The 24,931-nt window shown below is 45.4% G+C and overlaps 1 protein-coding gene across 2 annotated transcripts in view; it reads right to left on the reverse strand.

Moving 5' to 3' along the window:
• Positions 1-306: 306 nt before the first annotated feature.
• Positions 307-24,931, reverse strand: part of ZFR2 (zinc finger RNA binding protein 2) — a 115,854-nt gene continuing 91,229 nt past the window's right edge. For both annotated transcript variants that reach the window (XM_088452978.1, XM_088452977.1), the window contains exons 15-18: positions 4,368-4,463; positions 3,686-3,797; positions 2,124-2,221; positions 307-2,015 (exon numbers count right to left, since the gene is read on the reverse strand). In XM_088452978.1, the coding sequence (XP_088309104.1) occupies positions 1,839-2,015; positions 2,124-2,221; positions 3,686-3,797; positions 4,368-4,463 (483 nt within the window). In that variant the 3' untranslated portion in view covers positions 307-1,838. The remainder of the gene's footprint in view (positions 2,016-2,123; positions 2,222-3,685; positions 3,798-4,367; positions 4,464-24,931) is intronic.

The following is a 24,931-nucleotide window of genomic DNA, read 5'->3' on the forward strand; positions in this document are numbered from 1 at the left end:
AAATATATTTACTGAGAAAAATGTTGATGTGTTCAATACTTATTTTACCTGCTGTATATAATATATACAGTATATATGACGTATACACATCTCTTGCCTTTTATTTCATTAAATGTTTGTGCTTTAGCATTTTATGTTAACAACGTAACCCCAATTACCAAGTTATGCAGAATATATTGGTGCTATATAATGCATAATAGAATTTATCTTGATGCACTATCGAAGATGTAGAAATGAACATGTATGCATCTGCAATCTGGCCTTTGAAAACGGACCACCACACATGGTAAAAACTTGCATAAACAATGCAATTTGATGTGTTCTTTAATTGAGAATGTAATACATAACTTGTTTACACTTATTGGTTTATGTATATACGGATAATAAAATCCAAACCATAGTTCATTTTAGTCAAGTAAAACAAAGAGAACCTCTCAACATTTGCAAGTAACGCACCCTATGGCATGTTATCTTATGTTATGGATTTTCCTGAAAAAGACAGGATATTAAGCATTTTACCTTTAATACTTTTATGACAAACTAGAACAAATTTACAGAACATTATGAAATGAAAAACAGTTCAAAAGCACAAAACGATTTTTTTTTTAACAGTATAAACTACTAATCACAGAATAAAAACTTAAATATATGCTTATATGTAAAACGAACATCTGCTTGTAAAGATTAAACGGTTATTAGTCATGTGTGCTACAGGTCTGTCTGAACATTTGCAAATGGTCTACGGTCAGAGTTTGTGTACTCTATGAGAGTGTCTTACTGTTAAACATCTACATGCGGTCATAAAGCACATATGTACTGCTAATTAAAAATATATGCACATGAGTTGTGGAGGAAGGAGTCTAAGGTTTTATAAAATTTGTTGGATAGGAGTGCCTCAATCTTATAATGCACAAACTCCAAATGGTTACATTCATAGTTGGATAAGGAAATTGTAAACAACCTGTCTTACAAGATTTGGAACAAAGTGATTTAGGGCAGTTTTCAGACTGTGAGAGGGAACACTTACAATAACATTAAAGTGAATGCCAAATGCTGTACTTTTATAATACCATTCTTAATCTGGTGCCAATAGAACACATGCAACTCTTAAAGGAAAATTAAAATGGTTTTAGGTAATAAGGATCCTCACCAACTCTAGTGATGCACTGAGCGGTTTCTATTTAGAAGGCCATTGTTTCATGGTCAAAAAAAAAAAAAAAAAAGTGTTCTCAAACTCTGGTCTGACACTACCCTTATAATAGTAGAAAAGCATCTCAATTTCCACCTTCCCCCTCTGGCCCCTATGATCAGTGTTTAAAAAAAAAAAAAAAAGTCTTGTTTTTAACAACCTTTCAATGAACTTCAGTAAATGTTTTGAATATTTTCCAATATAATTAAAAAAAAAAAAAAAGAAAATTTTGAACTGAAAGGGTTAAAAATGTTTAGAATGCTCAGTGTACTACAGATCCATGTCTGGGTGTATTAGCATAGTTCAGTCACTGGAGACTGTATGCCATTTTGTCTACAGCTTAGTACTGTATCTACATTGTGTTCGTTTGGGGTATTATGGATTGGGGAAAAATAGGTGTACAGAGGCAGCAGCTTCCTTTCACATTTATGACAAATCAAGATGACTGCATGTGTTTCCATACATGGTTTTCTTGCGAGTTCACATATAACTAAAAAGAAATCTACAGTACTAGGGCTGTATATTTATTTTTAAGATGTGGACATAAGCTGCAAACAAGAAGTCTGTACACAACTATTCATTGTCAAGTTCTAGTCAAGCCTTTATTTACAGGTGTGTGATGTATTTGCCAGAAATCATAGTCATTTGGTTAAACTTTTTCTGCATCCTCAGCCTTAACCTTCTTTTCGTCTCCTTCGATTGCTTTATCAGTACTGTCAAGTTGACGCTTCCTTTTCTGTAAACTGGCTTTGTTTCTTGCAGTGCGTACAGGTTCCATATCCAATACCTTGTGGATCTTCCTGAAGATTATCAGCCTGAGTGCATGCTACAGAGGAAGAATATATTTGTTAAACATTTATTCCAGTCATTCCTACTCAGCGTTATAGTATGATGGAATAATTTCCTACAGTGCCTGGTTTCCTATATACAGCACCTGTGCACTAGCTGTGAGGTCGTCTCGTTCTTGCTTGGTCATGGATTCAAAAATATCACATGTCTCCTTCTCACAGGGATCTTTTATACCTGGCCCATCTGAAGAGTTAAAATAAAATAGATTTTTAAATACCAAAGTTATATTTGTATGCGCATTGCTATGCTTAATCACACATCTCCATTCATACAGTCTTCCTTCTCTTTCTTTATTAAAATGCATACAACAAAGTAAAATGGCACCATACAAAATAAGTATTCCTATAAGAATATACAAGTTATGAAGATAAGGAAGCATTATAGGAATTAATAGACCTAGATATTTAACCCACTATTCACTCAGTAAATACAAACATTTGAAGCACATTTTGAAATTTTGACATGTTTTTATACACAAAAGGTTTTGCAGCGCAAGATTGTTCATTTATTGGCTACAAATATACAGTACATTCTATAAACAATAATGGGATGTAGTGCCTCTGGCAAAGAAAAAACAAACCTATTTGTTTTCACTGGAGTCAATTGCTAGTTTAATTCATTAAACATAATGCACAACATTTTACACAAAAATGAAACTGATACCATTGCAAAGTAACAGGACTGTGCTGTGCAGTTACACAAACTGTTCCCCAGACCTGGATTAGGGCTTTGCTGAGACTGGAGGCCCCTAAAGACGAACATTTGGGACACATGGATCAGGTCATAGTGCATAAGCCTTAGGCATGCACATGAACATGTCATGTCCCCATTTCATAACGCACAGTTTCCCAGCCTCATGCACACAGGGAAAGGTAGGTAAGGGCTCTTACCTGTTGTGCATATAAGGCAACAGGTGGTACCCAAAAAGCAGGACAGCCCCACCGAAATTGTGATAGTTGTGGGGGATATGAATACACACAGTCACACAGTACGTCCCACACATAATATATAGTGGCTCCCTTCGTCACTTACAGAATCACTTGGCACACTGTCTGCAGCTGCGCATGCCTCATCTCCTCCTCTCGACCATGCTGCTGCCAGCACCAACTCTCACTGCACAGTGCTAGTAGCCCCCCACTCTTGTTCAGACTCCACCACTCTCTACAGTGCACTTCTGCTGTAATCAAAGGGTGCCTTGAGAGGAGAGAGCCCAGGGCACTTGCCCTCCTCCGGTTCTGCTTTACCCTCAACAATCTATTACCAAGCGGTATGCCTCTGCACACTGTCAGTGTAACCATCTTGGCTATTTAGTGTAAGCCAGACAGTGATGTCAACCTGCACTTGCAATAAATATCAGAATGTAGCTGGACTGTATTATACAAGTCTAGTTTAATTTAACCAGCGTGATACTGGTACAGTAACCACAGCACTGTACTGTATGAGACTGTGGGAAAATGTAGCGATAGAACACAGCAAGATTTATCCATTTCATATCTAAAACATTTGTCACTTTAATCACACCAACTTTATTTCCTTTGGTTGGTGGAAATTTTTTATTAAATTCTAGATCTGAAAAGCATGTAGGAAAATTGAACATATTTAAAAGAAAAATAATAATTTGCATGAAGAAAATAAAACTAAACCAACCTGAAAGGAGGACTCCAGAAGCAATACACTCTAACACCCTTCGTGTGGCATCTCCAGGAGAGAGTGGTAAGGACACAGAACTCAGAACCTTTTCTACAAGTACTTCCAAAGCCTTCAGTAACACAAATGAAATGGTCACACTCTGAGCATAGAAAGGTGTTAAGCTTAATAAATCTAGATAAAGAAGCTTTATTTTTCAAACAAAAGCACAAAAAAAAAAAAAAAAAAAAAGAGGCTTGCAGAAGTATACATAAAATGACTAGTGTAGCTTAATTTGTGGTAATCAACAAACACTGAAAAAGGAAAGAGTGTACAGTGATAGCCACTGACTACCTTTATGATGCAATTCACAAGTTTTAATGCAACACAATAGAATAAATAGATAAACAATATTTATATTAAAATTATTTTCTGGCCTGGTCAGAAATGGTCATATTGGGGTTATAATGCAGACATGCAAAAATTATATTTTCTGAAGGAAGCAATATTCAGATATCAATGGATATTGTGCATATTTATAGTTTTTCCCGATTGAATAGTTCATTTTATATAAAAATGCATTACTATGCACAGCTAAACTATTAAAAGACAATAATTGACAATTTCCTATTTGTACAGAACGCCTCTTCCTCCAAACCTTACAATATTTTTGCATAGTAGGGCTCCCCCGTCTCCTCCTTACCCAGTCTGGCAGAGCTCTCCATGTTGGCACTCTCTTACACAAGTCGCGAAAAATGCGGATAATAAGAACACAAGAATGCAAACCATCTGCATGTGCCTGAAAAACATTAAAAATTGGCATTAATTTGAATAAAATGGAAGCACCTTAAACCATGTAAAAGGTACAAATAGCAACAGCTGGTCGGTGCAACAATAGCTCTTCACCCTCCATTACATCAACATCATAATAATAAAGCATAGCTGGTGTAATGCAGACATGTCAAACATGCGGGCCGAATAAACATTTTATGCGGCCCGACAGTGTGGGTCCACATATACACACATATTAAATAAAAAAAATAAATATATATATATATTTTATTAGATATATATTATTTAATGGGTGTGTATGTGTATATATATATATATATATATATATATATATATATATATAAAATTATATGCCGGCCCACACACCTGCCACGATCGGAGCTCAGCTCCGATTGGGCAGTGTTTACTTTATTTAAAACTGGCAACACAGGTCTCTGAAGCGATCAGAACCTCTGGTCGCTTCAGAGGCCAGAGTCCCCAGTGATGCAGTACACGGGTGACGTCATGACATCACCCGCGATGAGATGAGCCTGCGGTTGCCGCTTTGGATCCAATTAGATCCAGTCAGCGGCAGCATCTACGCGGGACTGTGGGAGTGAAGACTGCGTGGACTGGAGCAGTGCCCAGGACCATCGTGAGGATAGGTAAATACTGCACAGGTGAGTGGGGCCTGTCCTATACTGGGTGAGGGCTCTGCATAAGGGGCACTACTGGGGTCACAACATAAGGGGCATTACTATAGGGGGCACTGCATTGGTTTTTATTAAGAAACCTTTCAAAATTGCATAAGACTTTTTTTTTTGTTGCAGCCCACACACTTGTAGACCTTGAATATTCGGCCCGGTTGGTATTTTGAGATGCCTGTTGTAATGGATAACATTACGGCTTCACAGCACTGAGGTCTTGGGTTCGCTTTCCACCACAGTCCTAACTGTGTGAAGTTTGTATATTCTCCCTATGCTTGCGTGTGTAGTTTTGATTCTTCTTTTTCAAAACCTTTGCAATTCACCCTGGCATGCTGTCAATCAACTTCTGGGCCACATACTGACAGATGGCCGCCCATTCTTGCCTAATCAATGCTTGGAGTTTGTCAGAATTTGTGGGTTTTTGCTTGACCACCCACCTCTTGAGGATTGACCACAAGTTCTCAATGGGATTAAGGTCTGGGGAGTTTCCTGGCCATGGACCCAAAATTTCCATGTTTTGTTCCCCGAGCCACTTGGAGCACCTTCCCATAAGGCAAAAGTGATAACTATCATGCTGGAAAAGGCATTGTTCATCACCAAACTGTTCTTTGATGGTTAGAAGAATTTGCCCTAGGAGGATGTGTTTGGTACCATTCTTTATTCATGGCTGTGTTCTTAGCCAAGGGAGTGGGCTCACTTACAATTTTGTCTGAGAAGCAACACCACACATGAATGTCTCCGGATGCTTTACTGTTGGCATGACACAGGACTGATGGTAGCGCTCACCTTTCCTTCTCCGGATAACAGTTTTTCCAGATGCCCCAAACAATCTGAAAAGGGGATTTAGAGAAAATAACTTTCCCCCAGTCCTCAGCAGTCTAATCCCTGTACCTTTTGCAGAATATCAGTCTGTCCCGGATGTTTTTGCTGGAGAGAAGTGGCTTCTTTAATGCCCTTCTTGACACCAGGCCATCCTCCAAAAGTCTTCGCCTCACTGTGTGTGAAGATACACTCACACCTGCCTGCTGCCATTCCTGAGCAAGGTCTGCACTGGTGGTGCCCCGATCCTGCAGCTGAATCAACTTTAGGAGACAGTCCTGGCGATTGCTGGACGTTCTTGGGCGCCCAGAAGCCTTCTTCCCAACTATTGAAACGCTCTCCTTGAAGTTCTTGATGATCCGATAAATTGTTGATTTAGGTGCAATCTTACTAGCAGCAATATCCTTGCCTGCAAAGCCCTTTTTGTGCACAGCAATGATGACTGCACGTCTTTCCTTGCAGGTAACCATGATTAACAGAGTAAGAACAATAATTTCAAGCTCTACCCTCCTTTTAAAGCTTCTAGTCTGTTATTCTAACTCAATCCGCATGAGAGTGATCTCCAGCCTTGTCCTTGTCAACACTCAACTGTGTTAACGAGAGAATCACTGACATGTCAGCTGGTCCTTTTGTGGCAGGGCTGAAATGCAGTGGAAATTTTGTTTTTGGGATCAAGTTCATTTTCATGGCAAAGAGGGGCTTTGCAATTAGTTGCAATTCATCTGATCACTCCTCATGACATTCTGGAGTATATGCAAATTGCCATCATAAAAACTGAAGCAGCAAACTTTGTGAAAACCAATACTTTTGGCCATGGCTGTATGTGTTCAAAGTTATCTACTTGCTTAAATAATTAATCAAAGGTAATGTTTACCACAAATGCAGTTCAATAATAAATACAAATTAGTAAGGGTGCATACACACGTAACGATTTTGTAACCAACGATTTTCTGTCAGATTTTCCCTTGAAAAAGTTAACGATTTTTGAAGTGTAATGAACGATTTTTACAACGATGAACAAAAATAGTTATGTTGGACAGTCTGAAATGGACAATGAGCAATGACTACAAACGGGAGAGCGCTTGAACGATTATCGTTCAAACTCAGAAACTGAACGATTTTTTGAACGATGACGTCGTTAACGACAAATCGTTCAAAAAATCGTTACGTGTGTATGCACCTTTAGAGGAAAATCAAATCCTTCAGAAATTATTATTAAAGCATCAATTTATTTTGCATGGACTGGGTGGAGGTGAGGGAGATAAAGTTGGAACATTTCTTTGATATGTGGGAAAGAAAACCACAATATATCTATTGACATGAGACACCAAAGTTACCAATGTTTATTATAACACTGTTTACTTCTGTTCTTACTTTATTTCCTTTTCTATAATGTACTATCATTCTATAACACCATTGTTTCATGTATTGATCACTGAGTATATCTTGGCGGACCTATTCACTTTTTTATAGAATGTCTAACATTAATTGTAAACTTTTCAATGTACAGTATGTTTTAAAACATGTCTATGTACTTTTACTTATGCTGTATACACATCTAAAGATTTATCTGTCTGGTGGGATGGAATATCTGGTAATGTATGGGAGCAAATAGAAAATTGTTCCCAAACACTGAAAGACAGAAAAGATTTTCCTTCCCACCAGACAGATTGGACAGATAAATCTTTAGGTGTATGTTTGCAGTTACAGGGCGGAATTCAATTGTTTTCGCGGCCCGCATCTCCTGTCTAAAGTGACAGGAGATCACAGGCCGCTATGCAATTGTCCAAGATTTTCGTGCTGATCGCGCCCATAGAGGTCAGGTTTAGCCGCGTAAAGCAGCTAAACCCGACCAAAGTGCTGGGCGCGATCGCGAAATGTAGCGCTGGCAGCTCATCGTGCCCGACAGGAGCAAGAATTGAATAGCTCCGTCGGGCGCGATAGGGGCTGGAAAGAATTGAATTCTGCCCACACTGTGAAGACACTGCCTGTAAAGTGTATGTTTGCAGTTACACGATGAAGACACTGCCTGTTAGTACTATGGCTAATTGAATTCCCCCCTTAATATACACAGTGCAGTAAAACATTAATTAAAAGTAAGTTATTTAAACTTAGAGCAGCTGATTCTTCATTCTAAGAATTTTTCTGAAGGAGAGAGACTACCACGCCTGTTAGAAACAACTGCTCTATTAATTTTTTTCCCTCAAATTTTTATTCAAGTATCCTATGTAATATTACACATGTATGTATGTATGTATGTATGTATGTATGATGTATGTCATAGGATACTTGAATAAAAATATTTGAGGAAAAAAATAATTCAATTAGCCATAGTACGTTATAGCCAACTAATTGATCCCCGCTAATTCAATTGGCTGTGAAGACTAACTAACGGGTTGTGGCCACGCCCCCCTGTAGGGAGAACAAAAAAACAAACAAGTATTGCCAGCGCTGTGCGGACCGAGGAAGGGGGCGCGATCAGGGCGATCACTCCCCCACACAGGGAGAGGAGACTTGCTGCTCAGAGGCAACAGTCTCCCTGGTTCCACTGCAGCACTGCTGACAGGTAAGGGGGCAGCGATACTTGTATACCTGTGTGCACTTGAGTCTGTATATAAACCAAAACAGACCCTGGAATGAAAAAGCTGCAACTGCTACATTGTAACACTCCGTATACAGATTCAGTTGCACACAGGTATACAAGTGTCGCATATGAAATGAATCAGTCTTTGCACCGCATTGTGACTTAGACACATAATCCGCAAAGATTGCTTTTTAGCGCGACTGTAGCAACACACCAAGCACAAAACACAACAAAAAGGAAAATCATAGATCCAGACGAGGATGCAGAGGACGGCAATACCCCAAAAAAGTAAGGAAGAAGGAACAGATTGTACACCTCGACCCGACCCCAAAAAACACAATGCAGCTTTAATCTAAGTAGCACAGTATTTAACCACTCATGAACAAGTCCTCTCAAAAAACAAAAGATATGGTAAGAACTTACCTTTGTTATCTCTGTTTCTACGAAGTCCATAGGGTACACAGGGTTGACCTTGGGGTATAGCTGGATCTGGATCCACGGGCACCACGCAGTTAAAGCTTTGCTGCTCCCAGGATGCACTTGGGTCCGTCCTCCTCTATACCCCGCCCCCGACCACAGGCACCTCAGTTGGTAAGCAGCTAAGGCCGGAGGAGGAGACTAAACAGAGAGAAGGAAGACTGGAACACACAAGAAACCATACTCACAGAAATGGGAGATGGAAAACTGGTGACCAGCCACACAGCCCATTTGAAGCCAGGTGCGTCAGGGCGGGCGCCCTGTGGACCCTATGGACTTCGTAGAAACAGAGATAACAAAGGTAAGTTTTTACCATCTCTCTTGTTTTCTACTTCAGGGTCCATAGGGGGTCCACAGGGTTGACCTTGGGGATGTCCCAAAGCAGTTCAACTAAGGGCGGGGACGCTCCTGTGCTGAAAGGAGAACCCGGCGCCCAAAGGATGCATCCTGAGAGGCGAAGGTGTCAAACGCATAGAACCTCAAAAACGTTTGAATTGAAGACCAAGTGGCCGCCTTACACAGCTGAACAGCGGAGGCGCCACGTCTAGCAGCCCAAGAGGGACCCACAGAACGAGTGGAATGAGCCTTAAGAGGCTGGCACAGGTAAACCCTCCTGTGCATAAGCCTCACAAATAACGGAACGAAGCCAACGGGCTAACGTTTGCTTGTTGGCAGGCCAACCCCTCTTGTGAAAACCGAAGAGGACAAAAAGAATCCGACTTCCTAACCGAAGCAGTCCGGTCCAAATAGATTCTAAGTGCCCAGACTACATCTAAGGAAGCCTCACCAGCTGAAAGATCAGGTGACTGAAAAGCTGGCACAACAAGTTCCTGATTAATGTGGAACTTTGAGACCACTTTGGGCAAAAACTCAGGACGAGTGCGGAGCACCGCTCTGTCCTGGTGAAAAATCAGAAAGGGAGGGCGACAGGAAAGTGCCCCCAATTCTGACACCCTCCTGGCAGAAGCAATTGTCAGGAGAAAAACTGTCTTAAACGTCAGCCACTTGAGCTCCACCGACTCAAAAGGAGTACCCTGCAAGACCCGTAGTACCACCGCCAAGTCCCAAGGAGCCACCGGAGGCACGAAGGGAGGCTGGATCCTGAGAACACCTTGGAAAAAGGTGTGAACATCTGGCAGTGTAGCAATCCGTCGCTGAAACCACACGGACAAAGCAGACACATGAACCTTCAGAGAGGCCAGGCATAAGCCGAGGTCCAAACCCGATTGAAGAAACTCCAAGATTCTGGAAACCCGGAACACCTGCAGATCATAGTTTCTGGATTCACACCACTGAAAATAAGTGCGCCACACCCTGTGGTAAATCCGCGCGGAAGCAGGCTTGCGTGCCCTAAGCATGGTACCAATGACCGAACTGGAGAAACCCCTAGACCTCAAGACGGCTGTCAAGAGCCACGCCGTCAAAGACAGCCGACCCAGATCCGGGTAAAGGCAGGGCCCTTGAGACAACAGGTCCCGACGCTGAGGAAGAAGGTACGGAGCGTCGATGGAGAGGCACCTCAGATCGGAGTACCAAGGACGTCTGGGCCACGCCGGAGCTACCAACACGAGCGTGCCGCCATCCTGCTTGAATTTCCGCAGAACCCGAGGAAGCAGGGATATCGGAGGAAACAGATACGCCAGGTGAAACGTCCATTTCACCGACAGTGCGTCTACCAGACAGGCGCCTGCGTCTCTTGTCCTTGACCCGTAAACGGGCAACTTGTGATTGTGACGGGAGGCCATCAAGTTCAGCTCCGGCAGCCCCCACCTGTCCACGAGTAGCTGAAACACCTCTGGGTGAAGCGACCATTCCCCGGGATGCACGTCGTGACGGCTGAGGAAGTCCGCCTCCCAATTGAGGACTCCGGGAATGAAGACTGCCGAGATCGCTGGAATGTGACACTCCGCCCAAGCAAGAATGCGAGACACCTCCGACATTGCTGCCCGACTGCGAGTTCCCCCTTGGTGGTTGATGTACGCCACCGTGGTGGCGTTGTCGGACTGCACCTGAACCGCCCTTCCGTGAAGAGCGGGGCTGGACGACTGCAGGGCCCTGTATACTGCCCGCAGTTCCAGGATGTTGATTGGGAGAAGTGCTTCTTCCGCGGACCAACGACCCTGAAGCGATAATGAGCCGGAGACTGGCATCCGTCGTGAGCAGGACCCAGTCCGGGATCCAAAAGGGGCGCCCCTCGACCAGATGCGCTGTCTGAAGCCACCAAGCCAAATACTGCCGAACCTCCGGGGACAACACCAGCATCTGAGAGCGGATCCGGTGAGGTAACCCATTCCATTCCGATAGAGTCAGCCCCTGCAAGGGCCGGGAATGGAACTGGGCAAATTCCACCATGTCGAATGTCGACACCATGGACCCCAGAACTCTCATAGCCGAATGGACCGACAGGCGGCAACTGCTCAGGCAACTGTGTATCCGCAGCTGCAGGGAGGAGACCTTCTCCGGAGTCAGGAAAATCCTTTGCTGACGAGAATCCAGCAGGGCTCCCAAATGAACCATCCGCTGTGATGGAATCAGGGAGGACTTTTTCCAATTTATCAGCCACCCGTGCGCTTGCAGGCAAGCGATCGTCAGGTGGAGATGTTGAAGCAGTACCTCCGGGGAGCTCGCCAGCAACAGGAGATCGGAACCAGAATGTTCGGCTGCTGCCGTATCTGGACGAAGTTGTGCGTCCATGACTGCCATAATCTTCGTGAAAACCCTCGGTGCCGTGGAGAGGCCAAAGGGTAGCGCCCGGAACTGAAATGATGTTGAAGGATAGTGAACCTCAGATACCGCTGGTGCGAAGGTGCTATCGGAACATGGAGGTAGGCGTCCTGGATATCCAGGGACACCATGTAATCCTCCGGTTCCATCGCCAGAATGGTGGAACGTAACGTTTCCATCCTGAACTTGAATTTGTTCAGAGACTTCAAGTTGAGGATAGGGCGATGAGAACCATTGGGTTTCTGCACCAGAAACAGAGAAGAATAGTACCCCGTCCCTTGTAATTGAGGAACGGGAACAATGACCCCTGCTTTCAGCAAGGACTCTATAGCTTCCTGATTCTGTAAAAGTCTTGGTCGTATCCTGAGAAGGACTCGTGCAGAAAAACTGGTGGGGCGGTCTGTGCCGAAAAGACAGGGCGTACCCCTGGGAGACCACTTCTCGAACCCAGGCATCCGTGGTGGTATTGTTCCAGCACTGGGCAAATAGAAGTCGGCCTCCCACTCTGGGGTCCCCCAGAGGGAGGCCCGTCCCATCAGGCAGAAGGTTTATCCTCCTGCTTGGAAGAAGGGCGCCTGGCACTCCAGGCCTGCTTCTTGGGCTTAGAAGCGGCCTTGGTCGCCGATTGCCTCGGGAAGGACTGACCTTTGGCCTTGCCCTGAACCCGAAAGGAACGAAAGGCAGAGCTCCGTACTTTGGTAGGTGCAGAAGCCGAAGGGAGGAAAGCCGATTTAGACTTAGCTAGAGTATCCACAATTTTGTCCAAGTCTGGACCAAAAAGCAACTCCCCATTAAAAGGTGAGGCCTCCAGGCCCTTTTTGGAGTCTGCGTCAGCTCTCCAAGGCCTCAGCCACAAGGACCGACGCGCCGACACAGCTGCAGCCGACACCCGAAAGGTCAGCAGGCTTGCATCTAACGATGCTTCCCCAATGTAGGAAGCCGCATCCCTCATTTGTCCTATCAATGCTCTCTGGATCTCCGGAGCATCTTCCGGAAAGGTATCCTCCAAGGCGTTGGCCCAGCTCTCGATGGCCTTAGCCACCCAAGAGATGGCCATGGACGGACGGGCAACCGCCACCGAGAGAGAGTAGATAGACTTTAAACAAGTCTCCAGTTTCCTGTCCGTGGGATCTTTCAGGGACGAGATCGACGGCAAAGGCAGCGTAGCGCTTTTAATTAAGCGGGTAACGTGGGAATCCTCGGCAGGCGGAGTTTCCCACTTCCTGCAATGAGCCTCAGGAAAAGGATATTTTGAAGCCAACCGTTTCTGCGGTTGGAACCTCTTGATGGGCAACTGCCAGTCCCCTGCCATATGATCCGTTAACTGATCAGACAGGGGAAATACCGTCGAAGCTACCTTGGCCTTCTTAAAATTAGGGTACTTCGACCTGGGAGCCGGCGCATCCTCCTCTATATGAAGGATGGCCAGCACCGCCCTAACCAATGCCGGTACATTAATGGAGGACTTAGCCTCCACCTCCTGGGCCCCAGCATCCGAGTCAGAGTCTTCATGGATCTCCCTGTCATCCGAAGACACGTCCGTGTCCGTAAAGTGTGTCGCCAATGAAGCCGAAACGGTTCGCTTGGACGTCCTTGGTGGCAAATCACTGTGCAACATAGTTTGAAAGGCGGATGACGAAGCCGCCAGGCTCTGAACAGAGCTGGAGAGGACATCCACCCAGGGAGGGGGTACCGTTTGAGGATACCCCTGAAACGGTACCATCGACTGCTGTGGTACCGTGGGAGATTGCACGTACACAGGCAAACTCGCATAAGGACCCACAGTCTGAGACCCGGGAGGAGACTGCACCAGAAGCGTCACGCTCGGGGAACGGGGGATGGTAGGCTGGGGCAACGCCCTAGAAGGGCCCGCAGTCGGGACCGCCAGCCGTTCCGCGATCGATGCCAGCACTTGTGTAAACATCGCCCACGGAGGATCCTGCGCCACTGGGGGTTTAGAGGGACCAGGTACCAGCTGGTCCGCACAGACCGTCCTGAGACAAATCCGCCCCGTCAACCCCTGCCGAACAGCGTCGGCAGAAAAACACAGGAGCCGCGGAGCGCTCCTTCTCCTCATCAGACATGACACAAAACGTCTACAATAAAAAATGTATCACCGAAAACAGTATGCAACACAAACAGCCCACAATCTGGTACTGAGTAGCACACCGCAGTATGTGACGGAACTCACAAATACATAGATCTATATAAGTGAGGTATACAGAAAGAACACCCCTCCCCCACGCACCTGCGGGCCGTAGGAGAAGGAAAGGGATAGGTAAAAAGCTGACAGTAAGTAGAAAAAGCACAGACAGCAGCACTAGCAATAGTCACATACCATGCAGGAAGTTATACTCACTGCACCTTCAGCTACAATCAACCTCCCAGATTCAGTGTCTGGGAGGGCTATAGCGCTGCGAACACTGTCCTTTGCAGGGGGAGAGGTATGCAGGGGGACTGGTCCACTGTATCCGCCTGGGAGCTCTGCGATGCTGCCTGGAAGATGGCCACCGGAGAGCACTGAGGAGGAGTGGCCAGGAGATAACAGCCCATACACATAAGTTCATGATGAATACCATAAATACATATATTGTGGCTTTTTTGATTATATGCAATTCTATCCGGTGGACTGGCGATATGAAAACAGAACGCCCACATATCTGGAGATTGGCAGTACGGCTCTACTTAGCCAAACCCTCTGAGACACACACCCACCCTTGACAGTGGTCGTGATTGGCCCAAACGCGTTGGAAAATTGACCCGCACAGACTCCTGACCAAGCGAGCCACATGAACCAGGAAGTGCAGTATGCTCCGTCCCAGTACCTTATGACGAGGTAGCTGGCTACAGGACAGACATCGGCATCCGAGTACTCCTGCTTCCAAGCACCCTTCTCCTCCGGTGTCGATTGGTTTGCATGGAAGGATTCTTAGTAAGAAATCTCCCTCTCTCCTCCTACAGGACTAAGGGTAAGTCACAGCACGGGACACTGACTGTAGACACAACAATTACTTTGTGATTGACTGCGTAATGCATTCTCGATACTTCACAATATCAGCACATGCATGCAGGGGTAACGTACGCCATCTCAGCATACAGAAATGTACTGATATTCCAGATGCCCTTACCACCCCTGAAGCATTTCATAACGGGATAGTTTTTGCAATTAAAGAACTGCAATGGTGACGTAGGTATTATATACCATATGGCGAGTAGCCCTCTGCGTAGGTATCTTTGGGATACCTACACAGGTATCCCAAAGATATATCTGCACAATAACTTTTTACTGCCAAGGGGGCACTGGAACTCTCGTAGCTGCAATATGGTGGCCCGGGGTACACCTTGGATAGAGGCACCCTGAAGAAGTCTACTAACTTCCCAGCCACAGTCCTGTAGCACATTTAGTACCACTCCAGGTCTGATTTTAGTTATTGGAGCACTGTTTCTCCTACGAAACAATTCTTGACAAATAGTTGAGACATCTGATATTTAGATCTGTTTATAAATCACGCATTGGCATACGGCTTTTCACATAACATAGGTGGGCACTTTGTTACTTCATAGATTTGCAGCAAAGATGTGTAAAAGTTTTGGTAAAACTTACCTTTGTTAACTCGCTTTCTTCGAAGTCCATATGTTCCACAGGGAGACCTTGGGGTCTAGGTGGTGGTTGAGGACCGGGCATCACGCAGTTAAAGCTTTTAGCTCCCAGGATGCATTGGTCCAACACCCTACACCCCGCCCCCGAGGCACCTCCATTCGTGACAAGCCAAAGGCCGGAGAAGGAGAAGAGAGAAGGAAGACTAGTACACAAGAATCACACTCTCACGGAGAAGGAGACGTGAAACCGGTGACCAGAAACATAGCCCATATGAAGCCAGGTGTGTCAGGGCGGGTGCCCTGTGGACCCTATAGACCAGTGATTCCCAAACTCGGTCCTCAAGGCACACTAACAGTCCTGGATTTAGTGATATCCATGATTGTGCACAGATGGTTAAATCAAAATAACTGAGATACTAACTAAGTCACTTGTGCTCAAGTATGACTATCCCTAAAACCTGGACTGTTAGTGTGCCTTGAGGACTGTGGTTGGGAACCCCTGCTATAGGACCTAGAAGAAAGTCACTTTCTTCTTCAGGGTACATAGGGCTCCTACAGGGAGACCTTGTGGATGTCCAAAAGTAGTCATTTAGGGGTGGGGACGCTCCTGCACTGAGAGGAGAATCCGGCGCCCAAATGAAGCATCCTGAGAGGCAAATGTATCACAGGCATAGAACCTCAGAAAGGTATGGAGAGAGGACTACTTGGCCGCCTTACAAAGCGTTTAGCCGAGGCGCCACGATGAGATGCCCACGAAGGATCCACAGAGCGAGTAGAATGAGCAGTAACATTAGCCAGTACAGGAAGGCCCGCCTGTGTGTAAGCCTGTTAGATAGTCATGCAAAGCCATCTAGCCAATGTTAGTTTGTTGGCTGGCCATCCCTTCTTGCGAAATCCCTAGAGCACAAATAAGGAGTCTGATTTCCGAAAGGAACAGGTATGGTCCGAATATATCCTGAGGGCATGGACCACATCCACGGAGGCCTCACTTGCCAAGAGGTCTGGTGATTGAAAGGTCGGGACTACAATTTACTCATTAATGTGGAAACTAGTAACAACTTTTGGAAGGAAACCAGAGTCCGAAGCACAGCCCTGTCCTGGTGGAATAATAGAAATGGGGAGCGACAGGAGAGCACCCCAAAATCTGAAAGACACTTCTGGCGGATGCTATAGCCAGAAAAAAAAAAAAAAAGTCTTCGCTGTGAGCCACGAGTTCCACAGAATCCAGGGGTTCAAATGGAGGACCCAGGAGGGCACAAATAACTACTGACAAATCCCATAGAGCCACTGGAGTGACAAAGAAAGGTTGAATTCGGAGGACACCCAGGAGAAAGGTGTGGACATCCGAAGTGGAATAAGTCTACGCTGGAACCAAATGGAGCAGAGACATGCACTTTCAGTGAAGAAAGGCGGAGCCCAAGGTCTAATCCAGCTTGAAGGAAGGCCAGGACTATGGAAATCCTAAAAACACTTGAGGATCGTAGCTTCTGGTACACCATTGGAAATATGTATGCCACACACTGAGCATAATGTTGACTACAGAGCAAGTAAATCCTTTGGAACTCAGGAGGGATGTCTCAAGAGTCACGCCGTCAAAGACAGATGACCCAGATCCGGGTAAAGACAAGGACCCCGAAACAGCAGGTCCGGACGTTGAGGCAGCAAGAACGGAGTGTCGATTGAGAGACTCCAAAGATCTGAGTACCAGTGACGTCTGGGCCAAGCTAGAGCCACCAGCAGGACAGTGCCTCCTTGTTTGAACTTCCAAAGAACTCGAGGAAGAAGGGAGACTGGAGGGAACAGGTATGCAAACGGGAAGGTCCACTTCACTGACAATGTGTCCACAAAGGTTGCTTCGGCATCTCTTGTTCTAGACCCGTACACCAGCAGTTTGTGATTGTGTCGGGAGGCCATGAGGTCCACCTCTGGGAGGCCCCATCTGCTCACTAGGAGTTGAAACACCTCGTGGTGAGGAGACCATTCCCTGGGATGCACGTTGTGACAGCTGAGGAAGTCTGCTTCCCTACTGAGAACTCCCGAAATGAACACTGCAGAGATGGCCGGGAGGTGACCCTCCTCCCATGTCAGAATGCGTGACACTTCTATCATATTTGCCAGACTTCGAGTGCCTCCTTGATGATTGATGTAAGCCACTGATGTCCTGGGTTTGGCGGCCCTAGTGGAGGCCGACTGCCTAGGAAATGACTGACCTTTAGGCTTTCTTGGAATCTGCATCGGCCTTCCATGAGCGTAGCCACAGGTTATGGCAGGCAGACGGCAAAGACTCTGGAGGTTAGGAGACTGGCATCCAATGTTGTTTCTCCAATATAGGAAGCTGCTTCTCGAACGTGAACAAAAGACATCTGATCCCTAGAAGCATCTGAGGTAAAAGTCTTCAAGTGCGTCAGCCCAGCTCTATAGAGCTTTAGAAACCCATGCAATAGCCATGGTCGGATGGGAAACAGCCCCTGTAAGAGTATATTGATTTCAGGCAAGATTCCACCTTTCTATTCATAGGATCCTTGAAAGAGCTTACTGTAGGGATAGGCAGCGTAGCGCTTTTAATTAAAGTGACATATGAAACCACCGCAGGGGGGGGGTTTGGCCCTTCCCATTTTGAACAATGAGCCACAGGAAATGGGTAACAGGAGGTCAGACGTTTTTGTGGCTGAAACAGCTTACCAGGCTGCAGCCATGTGTTCAGCTAGTTGATTCTGCTGAAGCCTCCTTTTGTCATTTAAACAGAGGGTGCTTGGATTTAGGGGCTGGCTCGTCATCTTAATAAGATGGATCCGACGGCTCGTACCAAGGCAGGAATATTATTTGTTGTTAGAGAGATCAGCATCTTCTGCCTCCTCAGTTGATACTTCAGAATCTGAGAGTTGCGTGGACTGTGATGAGAACACAGGATGCGTAAAAAGGCTTACTGGGTAGGGGCTTATCACCTTGCATCATAGTTTCAAAGGCAGTAGATGTAGTCATTAGACTTTGTACCGCGTTAGAGAGTAAGTCTACCCATGGAGGGGGTACAGGAGGGTACCTGCATTGCCTGAATCTGCTGTGGCAACCCCAGAGGGGAAATTATGGCCTCCTGCGGTAACCCCATAGGGTGGAAATCACAGCCGGAACCGCTAGGTGGTCCGCAATAGTAGCCAGCACCTGAGAAAAAGCAGCCCTGGGGGGCTCTCGTACAGGCGCTTTGGTGTCTGATGGGCCTGGTGGAGTATAACACTTTATACACAACCCATCTTGACTCAAATCCTCCTTACTTAAGTCTGCAGCACATAATTTGCATGATAGCAGTATGGGTGCAGATGCTTGCTTGCTACTCTTGCCTTTGCTAGACATAGCTGCAGAGCAGTATAGCACACAATATGGCACTGGGTATAATGCAACCACTGTGTATGTAAGATACTAGTAAGAATGAAATATACTGGTCCAGTCTTATGCTTGGGAAAGCTGCAGGAGCACACAGCACAAATATGGCACAGTGCAGTGACCAACTATGTGACAAGCCTCACAAATACTTCGTTTTATAGATGTGAGGCACAGGAAAAACCCTGAATAAACCTGTATGTTAGGGTCAAGTCAAAAAAAAAAAGAAAAAAAAAAAAAAAAAAAAAGGGAAAGATATATACTGACAGTACAGAGAGAGAAACACAGTCGGCGCTAACATAAGTCACATACAATACAGAAATAACATAACTGCAGAATGGCACTACAATCAACTACACAGACTCAGTGTCTGCTAGGCTATAGAGCTACATAACCTGACTCCAGGGAGAGGTATGTAAGGGAACTGGACCCTGCGTGTCCCTGAAAGAGTTGTGGCTGTGCCTGGAAAAAAAAGCCCCATGGAGACCTCTGAGGGGGCGTGGTCGGAGGAGGAAAGCAGCTCAGAGAAGAGAGACCTCAGAGGAATGGCGCCCTGAGCTGAGGGACTGCTTTAATAGGGAAAGCTGACCTCTCCATGCTAATTAACCAACGGGACGTTAGATTTCCGCTCCATATGTACCCTGGTGGTCTAGTGGATCACAATGGACGGAGCCTGTGTTCACACTTAGCGCCTCCGGTCTGTCCAGAGACCGGAGGTATGACTGCCAATGTGCGGTCATCGCTAGAGATGACCCGCCTTACCTGTCCCCTTGCGTCCGAGTTGCAGTCTGGGTCTGTCTGCGGGGACGGCAAGCGAGGACCCAGGGATGTAAAACCAAAATCTTTAGCCAAAACTGGCTTTACGGTGCCCGGAGGGGGGATGGAGCAGCAGCGCAGACAACTATAAATAAATAAAGCACGCTCAAGCCAACTATAAATAAATAAAAATCAGAAAAAGAAAGCAGTTTGGGCTGCCTAACAAGCCCACCTGCATAATGGTGACCCAACTCCAGCCGGACACCGACTAAATGGAGGTGGCTCGGGGCGGGGTATAGGGAGTTGGACCAGTGCATCCTGGGAGCTGAAAGCTTTAACTGCGTTGTGCCCAGTCCTCAACCACCACCTACACCCAAAGGTCTCCCTGTTGAGCCCTATGAACCCTGAAGAATAAAAAAGCTAAATTTTCTCAGGCCAGTAAAAATTAAAAAAAATTCTCAATCCTAGATAAATTAGGATTTTTATTTGCTTACACATTTTTTTTTCAATATTTTGCCAATTCATGCCTCATCACATTGATATACTACACTAGAAGTTGCCATCTCTTAGGTTTACAACTAGAGGCAGCTACCTGATGATTAGCGAGCGCTTTTTTGGTAAATTGGATCAGTGCAGTATAGAGCAAAACGTCCACAAAATGTTTAAGTTAAGAAACAGAGGCTTATCCCCATTACTACCATTGGTTTTATTTATGTGCTCAATTTAGTGTAAACTGCTTTTCTATGTGCGAGATTAAGTCTGCTAAATAGGAGTTGGTTAAGATCACAAGCCATGGGGCTGTAAACGATCAGATGTGTACCAACATAAATTTAAGATGATGTGGGTAGTCCCTATGGACAATAGCAGTACAAATACTGTATAGATAATTTTTGGGACTTTTAAAAGTTGTTGACTAAGGAAATTAAGCAATGACGGGATATAGAACTTTTAGACCAATATATTAAAGTCAATCGTATACTGGGGGTTTAAGGGTACTGAAAGTTCCCATTTTTACTAGGGAGAATCCCCAATTCCAGGTGGATTGAAGTGTAGTATTGCATAATTGTTCCCAAAAACTGATGCAATTTATCATTAATGAAAAAAATTAGATGTAATTGAAAGACATCTGAAAAAGAAAACTGCTTCATTGGAACCACAGAAGTTGAGGAAGCTAATGAAATTGTATCAAATAAAAAAAAAAAAAAAAAAAAAAATGATGTTTTACAAAACAAGAGAAAGTTTCTTAGGAATAAACAAGTCTAGCAAGAAAACAGTAAAGACAAAAGGTTCCCGGCGCCAACAGTGGTGTATATGGATAAAGTGTCAAAATTTGCTGCACACCAATACAAGAGGCTTTGCCAAGCTTCTCACAAAGAAAGATGCAACCAAAAATGTATAAGGTGGCGCTAAACGACACAACACATTCAGATAATAAAATATCCTATTTTAATCACAATAAATAAATTACAATTTAAAAAATTATATAAAGACAAACATATAAAAGAGGCAAGAAAATCCTCTCTATGACGCAAATGTATTAAATTGGCACAAAATTAGACACTAATGTGTCCACATTCTAATAAATATGTACAAGAAAATGAATGAACAATATGCCACATAAAGAACTACAATACAATGTTGCAGTAGTGCTAATGCACAGATATTTGAAGTTCCAATTAAATGGATTTAAAAAAAATCATATATGCGTCTATTCAGTGTATCAATGGAATTCCATATACTCACAGTTCTGGGGAAAAAAAAAAAAAATATATGAACAATAAGAGGCAGCACCTCTTAATGACTGATGTTAAAAGAGTAGGTGTGCTGCTGTATCAGTGTAGTCTGCTGAGCAGACATCGATTGCTGGAGTACATTGGGACTGATACCTCACAGCTATGTGCCAATTCGTATGCACTGTATATTCAGCTCTGGCTCTGTGCTGCGGAGCACAGTAAGCTCCAGTCCCAATGTACTCCAGCAATGTGCCAATTCGCATGCACTGTATATTCAGTGCTGGCTCTGTGCTGCGGAGCACAGTAAGCTCCAGTCCCAATGTATGCCAATTCGTATTCACTGTATATTCAGCGCTGGCTCTGTGCTGCGGAGCACAGTAAGCTCCAGTCCCAATGTACTCCAGCAATGTGCCAATTCGTATGCACTATATATTCAGCTCTGGCTCTGCGCTACGGAGCACAGTAAGCTCCAGTCCCAATGTACTCCAGCAATGTGCCAATTCGTATACACTGTATATTCAGTGCTGGCTCTGTGCTTCGGAGCACAGTAAGCTCCAGTAATATGCCAGCGTCTGTAGCAGGTGTAAAGGTAAAGTCCGTGGCAGAGCTTACTCAGTCACACGTGGGACGAAGGCACAATGACCAGCACGGGTCATCTGTCTCCACTCCTAGCCGTAGGGACGCGCAGCCTCCAATGCAGCCGTGCATGGCAGTCAGCGACCTGGTGGTATATGACACAAGCTGAGATAGTCCCAATGGAATAGCACCTCTGCATCCTTGGGGTAAATACCCAGCGTTTGGCACAAAGCAATAGGTTTCCCAGGTATGTAGAGTTGCTTAATAATAGGCTCCTTCTGTATCCTTCCACATGTTTCTCCTCACTGAGGCTTTTTCAAAAAGGCAGAAGGACTAAGGGGTAGATTCAATTAGCCACGTTAAAATTTGTGTTTACTGTAGCTTGACTTAACACTACAGGTGAGTACACAATGATTTTTAGAACGATTTAACTATAACAACTTCGTTATCGTTAAATAGTTTGTAAAAATTATTCATCTTTTTAAGGTGAACGATAATTGTTCATGCGCGTTCACGTTTGTAGTTTATCAGCCATTCTGACTGTCCAACAAACGATTTTCGTACAGGAAATCGTTCATGTTGTACAGAATGAACGATAAACGAACGATTTCCATTCACTGTATGCATGATTAAAAAATCATTCATGAAAATCGCTCATGAAAATCGTTCAGTAATTTAGTGAACGATTTTCGTTCACTTTTTCAAGGGGAAATCTGAACGAAAATCGTTCACTAAAATCGTTGGTTAATAACATCGTTGTGTGTGTATGCAGCTTATTACCGCATGTAGACGTGCTCCTGCTTAACACGCAATTAAATTGGAAAAGGCTTACCCATGCATTCGCCCTGGTAATACCCGCAGTAGGTGTGGGGAAAAGTGTCTGTACCCCATCCCCCCCCAAAAAGTGCAAATAATAAGATATGGTAAGACCTTACCTTTATCTTTATTTCTACGAAGTCCATAGGGATCCACAGGAGACCTTGGGGTATAGGTTGATGAAGTCAGTCGTCGAGCACCTCAATAGCTAAGTTTGTGCTCCCAGGATGCACCGGGCTCCTCTCCTATACCCCGCCCCCAGGACAAGGCACCTCAGTTTCGTAACAAGCCAATGGCCGGAGGAGGAGAAGAGAGAAGGAAGAAATTCTGGAACACTCAAGTATAAAATTCTCACACACAAAAGGAGACGGAAAACCGGTGACCAGAACACAGCCCATCTGCAGCACAGGTGCGACAGGGCGGGAGCCCTGTGGATCCCTATGGACTTCGTAGAAAGAGATAACAAGGTAAGGTCTTACCATCTCTTATTTTCTACTGCAGTGTCCATAGGGCTCAACAGGAGACCTTGGGGATGTCCCAAAGCAGTCTCCTTAAGGGTGGGGACGCTCCTGTGCAGAAAGGAGAAGCATCCTGAGAGGCAAAGGTATCAAATGCATAATACCTTACGAATGTATGGACAGGTGTATGGACAGTAGACCACTTGGCCACCTTGCACAGCTGAACAGCAGAGGCGCCACGACGAGCTTCCCACGAAGGACCCACAGACCGAGTAGAGTGAGCATTAATAGAGGATGGTACAGGAAGGCCCTCATGAAGGTAATCCTCTGAAATTGCCAGGCGAATCCAGCCTGCCAAAGTCTGCTTAGTGGCAGGCCATCCTTTCTTTCGGAAACCAAAAAGGACAAACGAGTGCGACTTCCAAAATGAGTTGGTACGGTCCACATAAGTTTGTAGAGCACTTACCACATCCAAAGAGGCCTCACCAGCTGAAAGGTCTGGGGAGTTAAAAGCTGGCACTATAATTTCCTCATTAATGTGGAAGCTGGATACCACCTTAGGTAGGAACCCAGGGAGAGTACGAAGAACCGCCCTGTCCCTATGAAAAATCAGAAAGGGAGGGCGACATGAAAGAGCCCCCAAATCTGACACCCTTCTGGCCTAAGCAATGGCTAGAATAAATAGTTTTAATTGTGAGCCATTTTAAATCCACTGAGCCCAGTGGTTCAAATGGCGGTCCTTCTAGAGCCCTAAGGACCACAGTGAAATCCCAAGGAGCCACCGGTGGGATAAAGGGAGGTTGGATGCGAAGCACACACACTTGCATAAAGGTGTGTACATCCGGAAGAGTAGCAATCCTACGGTGAAACAGTACAGACAGGGCAGAAAACTGCACCTTCAGAGAAGCAAGGCGTAGACCGTGATCTAAGCCCACCTGTAGGAATGCCAAAATTCTAGATAATCCAAATGTCTGAGGATTATAAAATCTGGGGCGGCACCATTCAAAGAAGGTGTGCCACACTCTGATAAATTCTCGCAGAAGCAGGCTTGCGAGCTCTGAGCATGGTGTTCACCACCAAGCTGGAAAAACCTCTGGAACTCAAGATGACAGTCTCAAGAGCCACGCCGTCAAAGGCAGATGACTCAGGTCCGTGTAGAGGAAAGGACCTTGGGACAACAGGACCTGACGCTGAGACAACAGCATCGGAGTGTCTATGGATAGACCCCGAAGATCTGTGACGTCTGGGCCAAGCTGGAGATACCAGCAGTAGCATACCTCCTCCTTGCTTGAACTTGCGAATCACCCAAGGCACAAGGGAGAATGGCGGAAATAGGTACGTCAACTGGAAGGTCCATTTGAAACCCAGAGCGTCTACCAACAGAGCCCCCACGTCTCTTATTCTTGAGCTGTACCTTGGCAACTTGTGGTTGTGCCAAGATGCCATTGGATCTACTTCGGGAAGTCCCCACTTGTTCACCAGAAGCTGAAATACTTCTGGGTGAAGTGACCATTCCCCTGGGTGTACATCGTGACTGCTTAGGAAGTTCGCTTCCTAGTTCAGGACACCCGAGATAAACACCGCTAGTATGGCTGGGACATTTTCCTCCGCCCAAGTCAGGATGTGGGACAGTTCCATTAGTACCGCCTAACTTCAAATGCCTCCTTGGCGGTTTATGTAGGCCACTGTGGTGGCGTTGTCTGACTGGACTTGCACGGGTATTCCGTGAAGTATGAGCCTTGCTTGCTGAAGAGCCCTTAGAACCGCCCGATATGTTTATTGAAAGCACGGGCCTGTCCACCTTCCCTGGAAGAGGTGTGAACCAGTCACTGCACCCCAGTCCCGGGGACAGGCGTACATTGTCAGAAGGA

The sequence above is a fragment of the Taudactylus pleione genome, unplaced genomic scaffold, assembly GCF_031769625.1.
Source record: "Taudactylus pleione unplaced genomic scaffold, aTauple2 ptg000560l, whole genome shotgun sequence".
Taxonomy (NCBI): domain Eukaryota; kingdom Metazoa; phylum Chordata; class Amphibia; order Anura; family Myobatrachidae; genus Taudactylus; species Taudactylus pleione.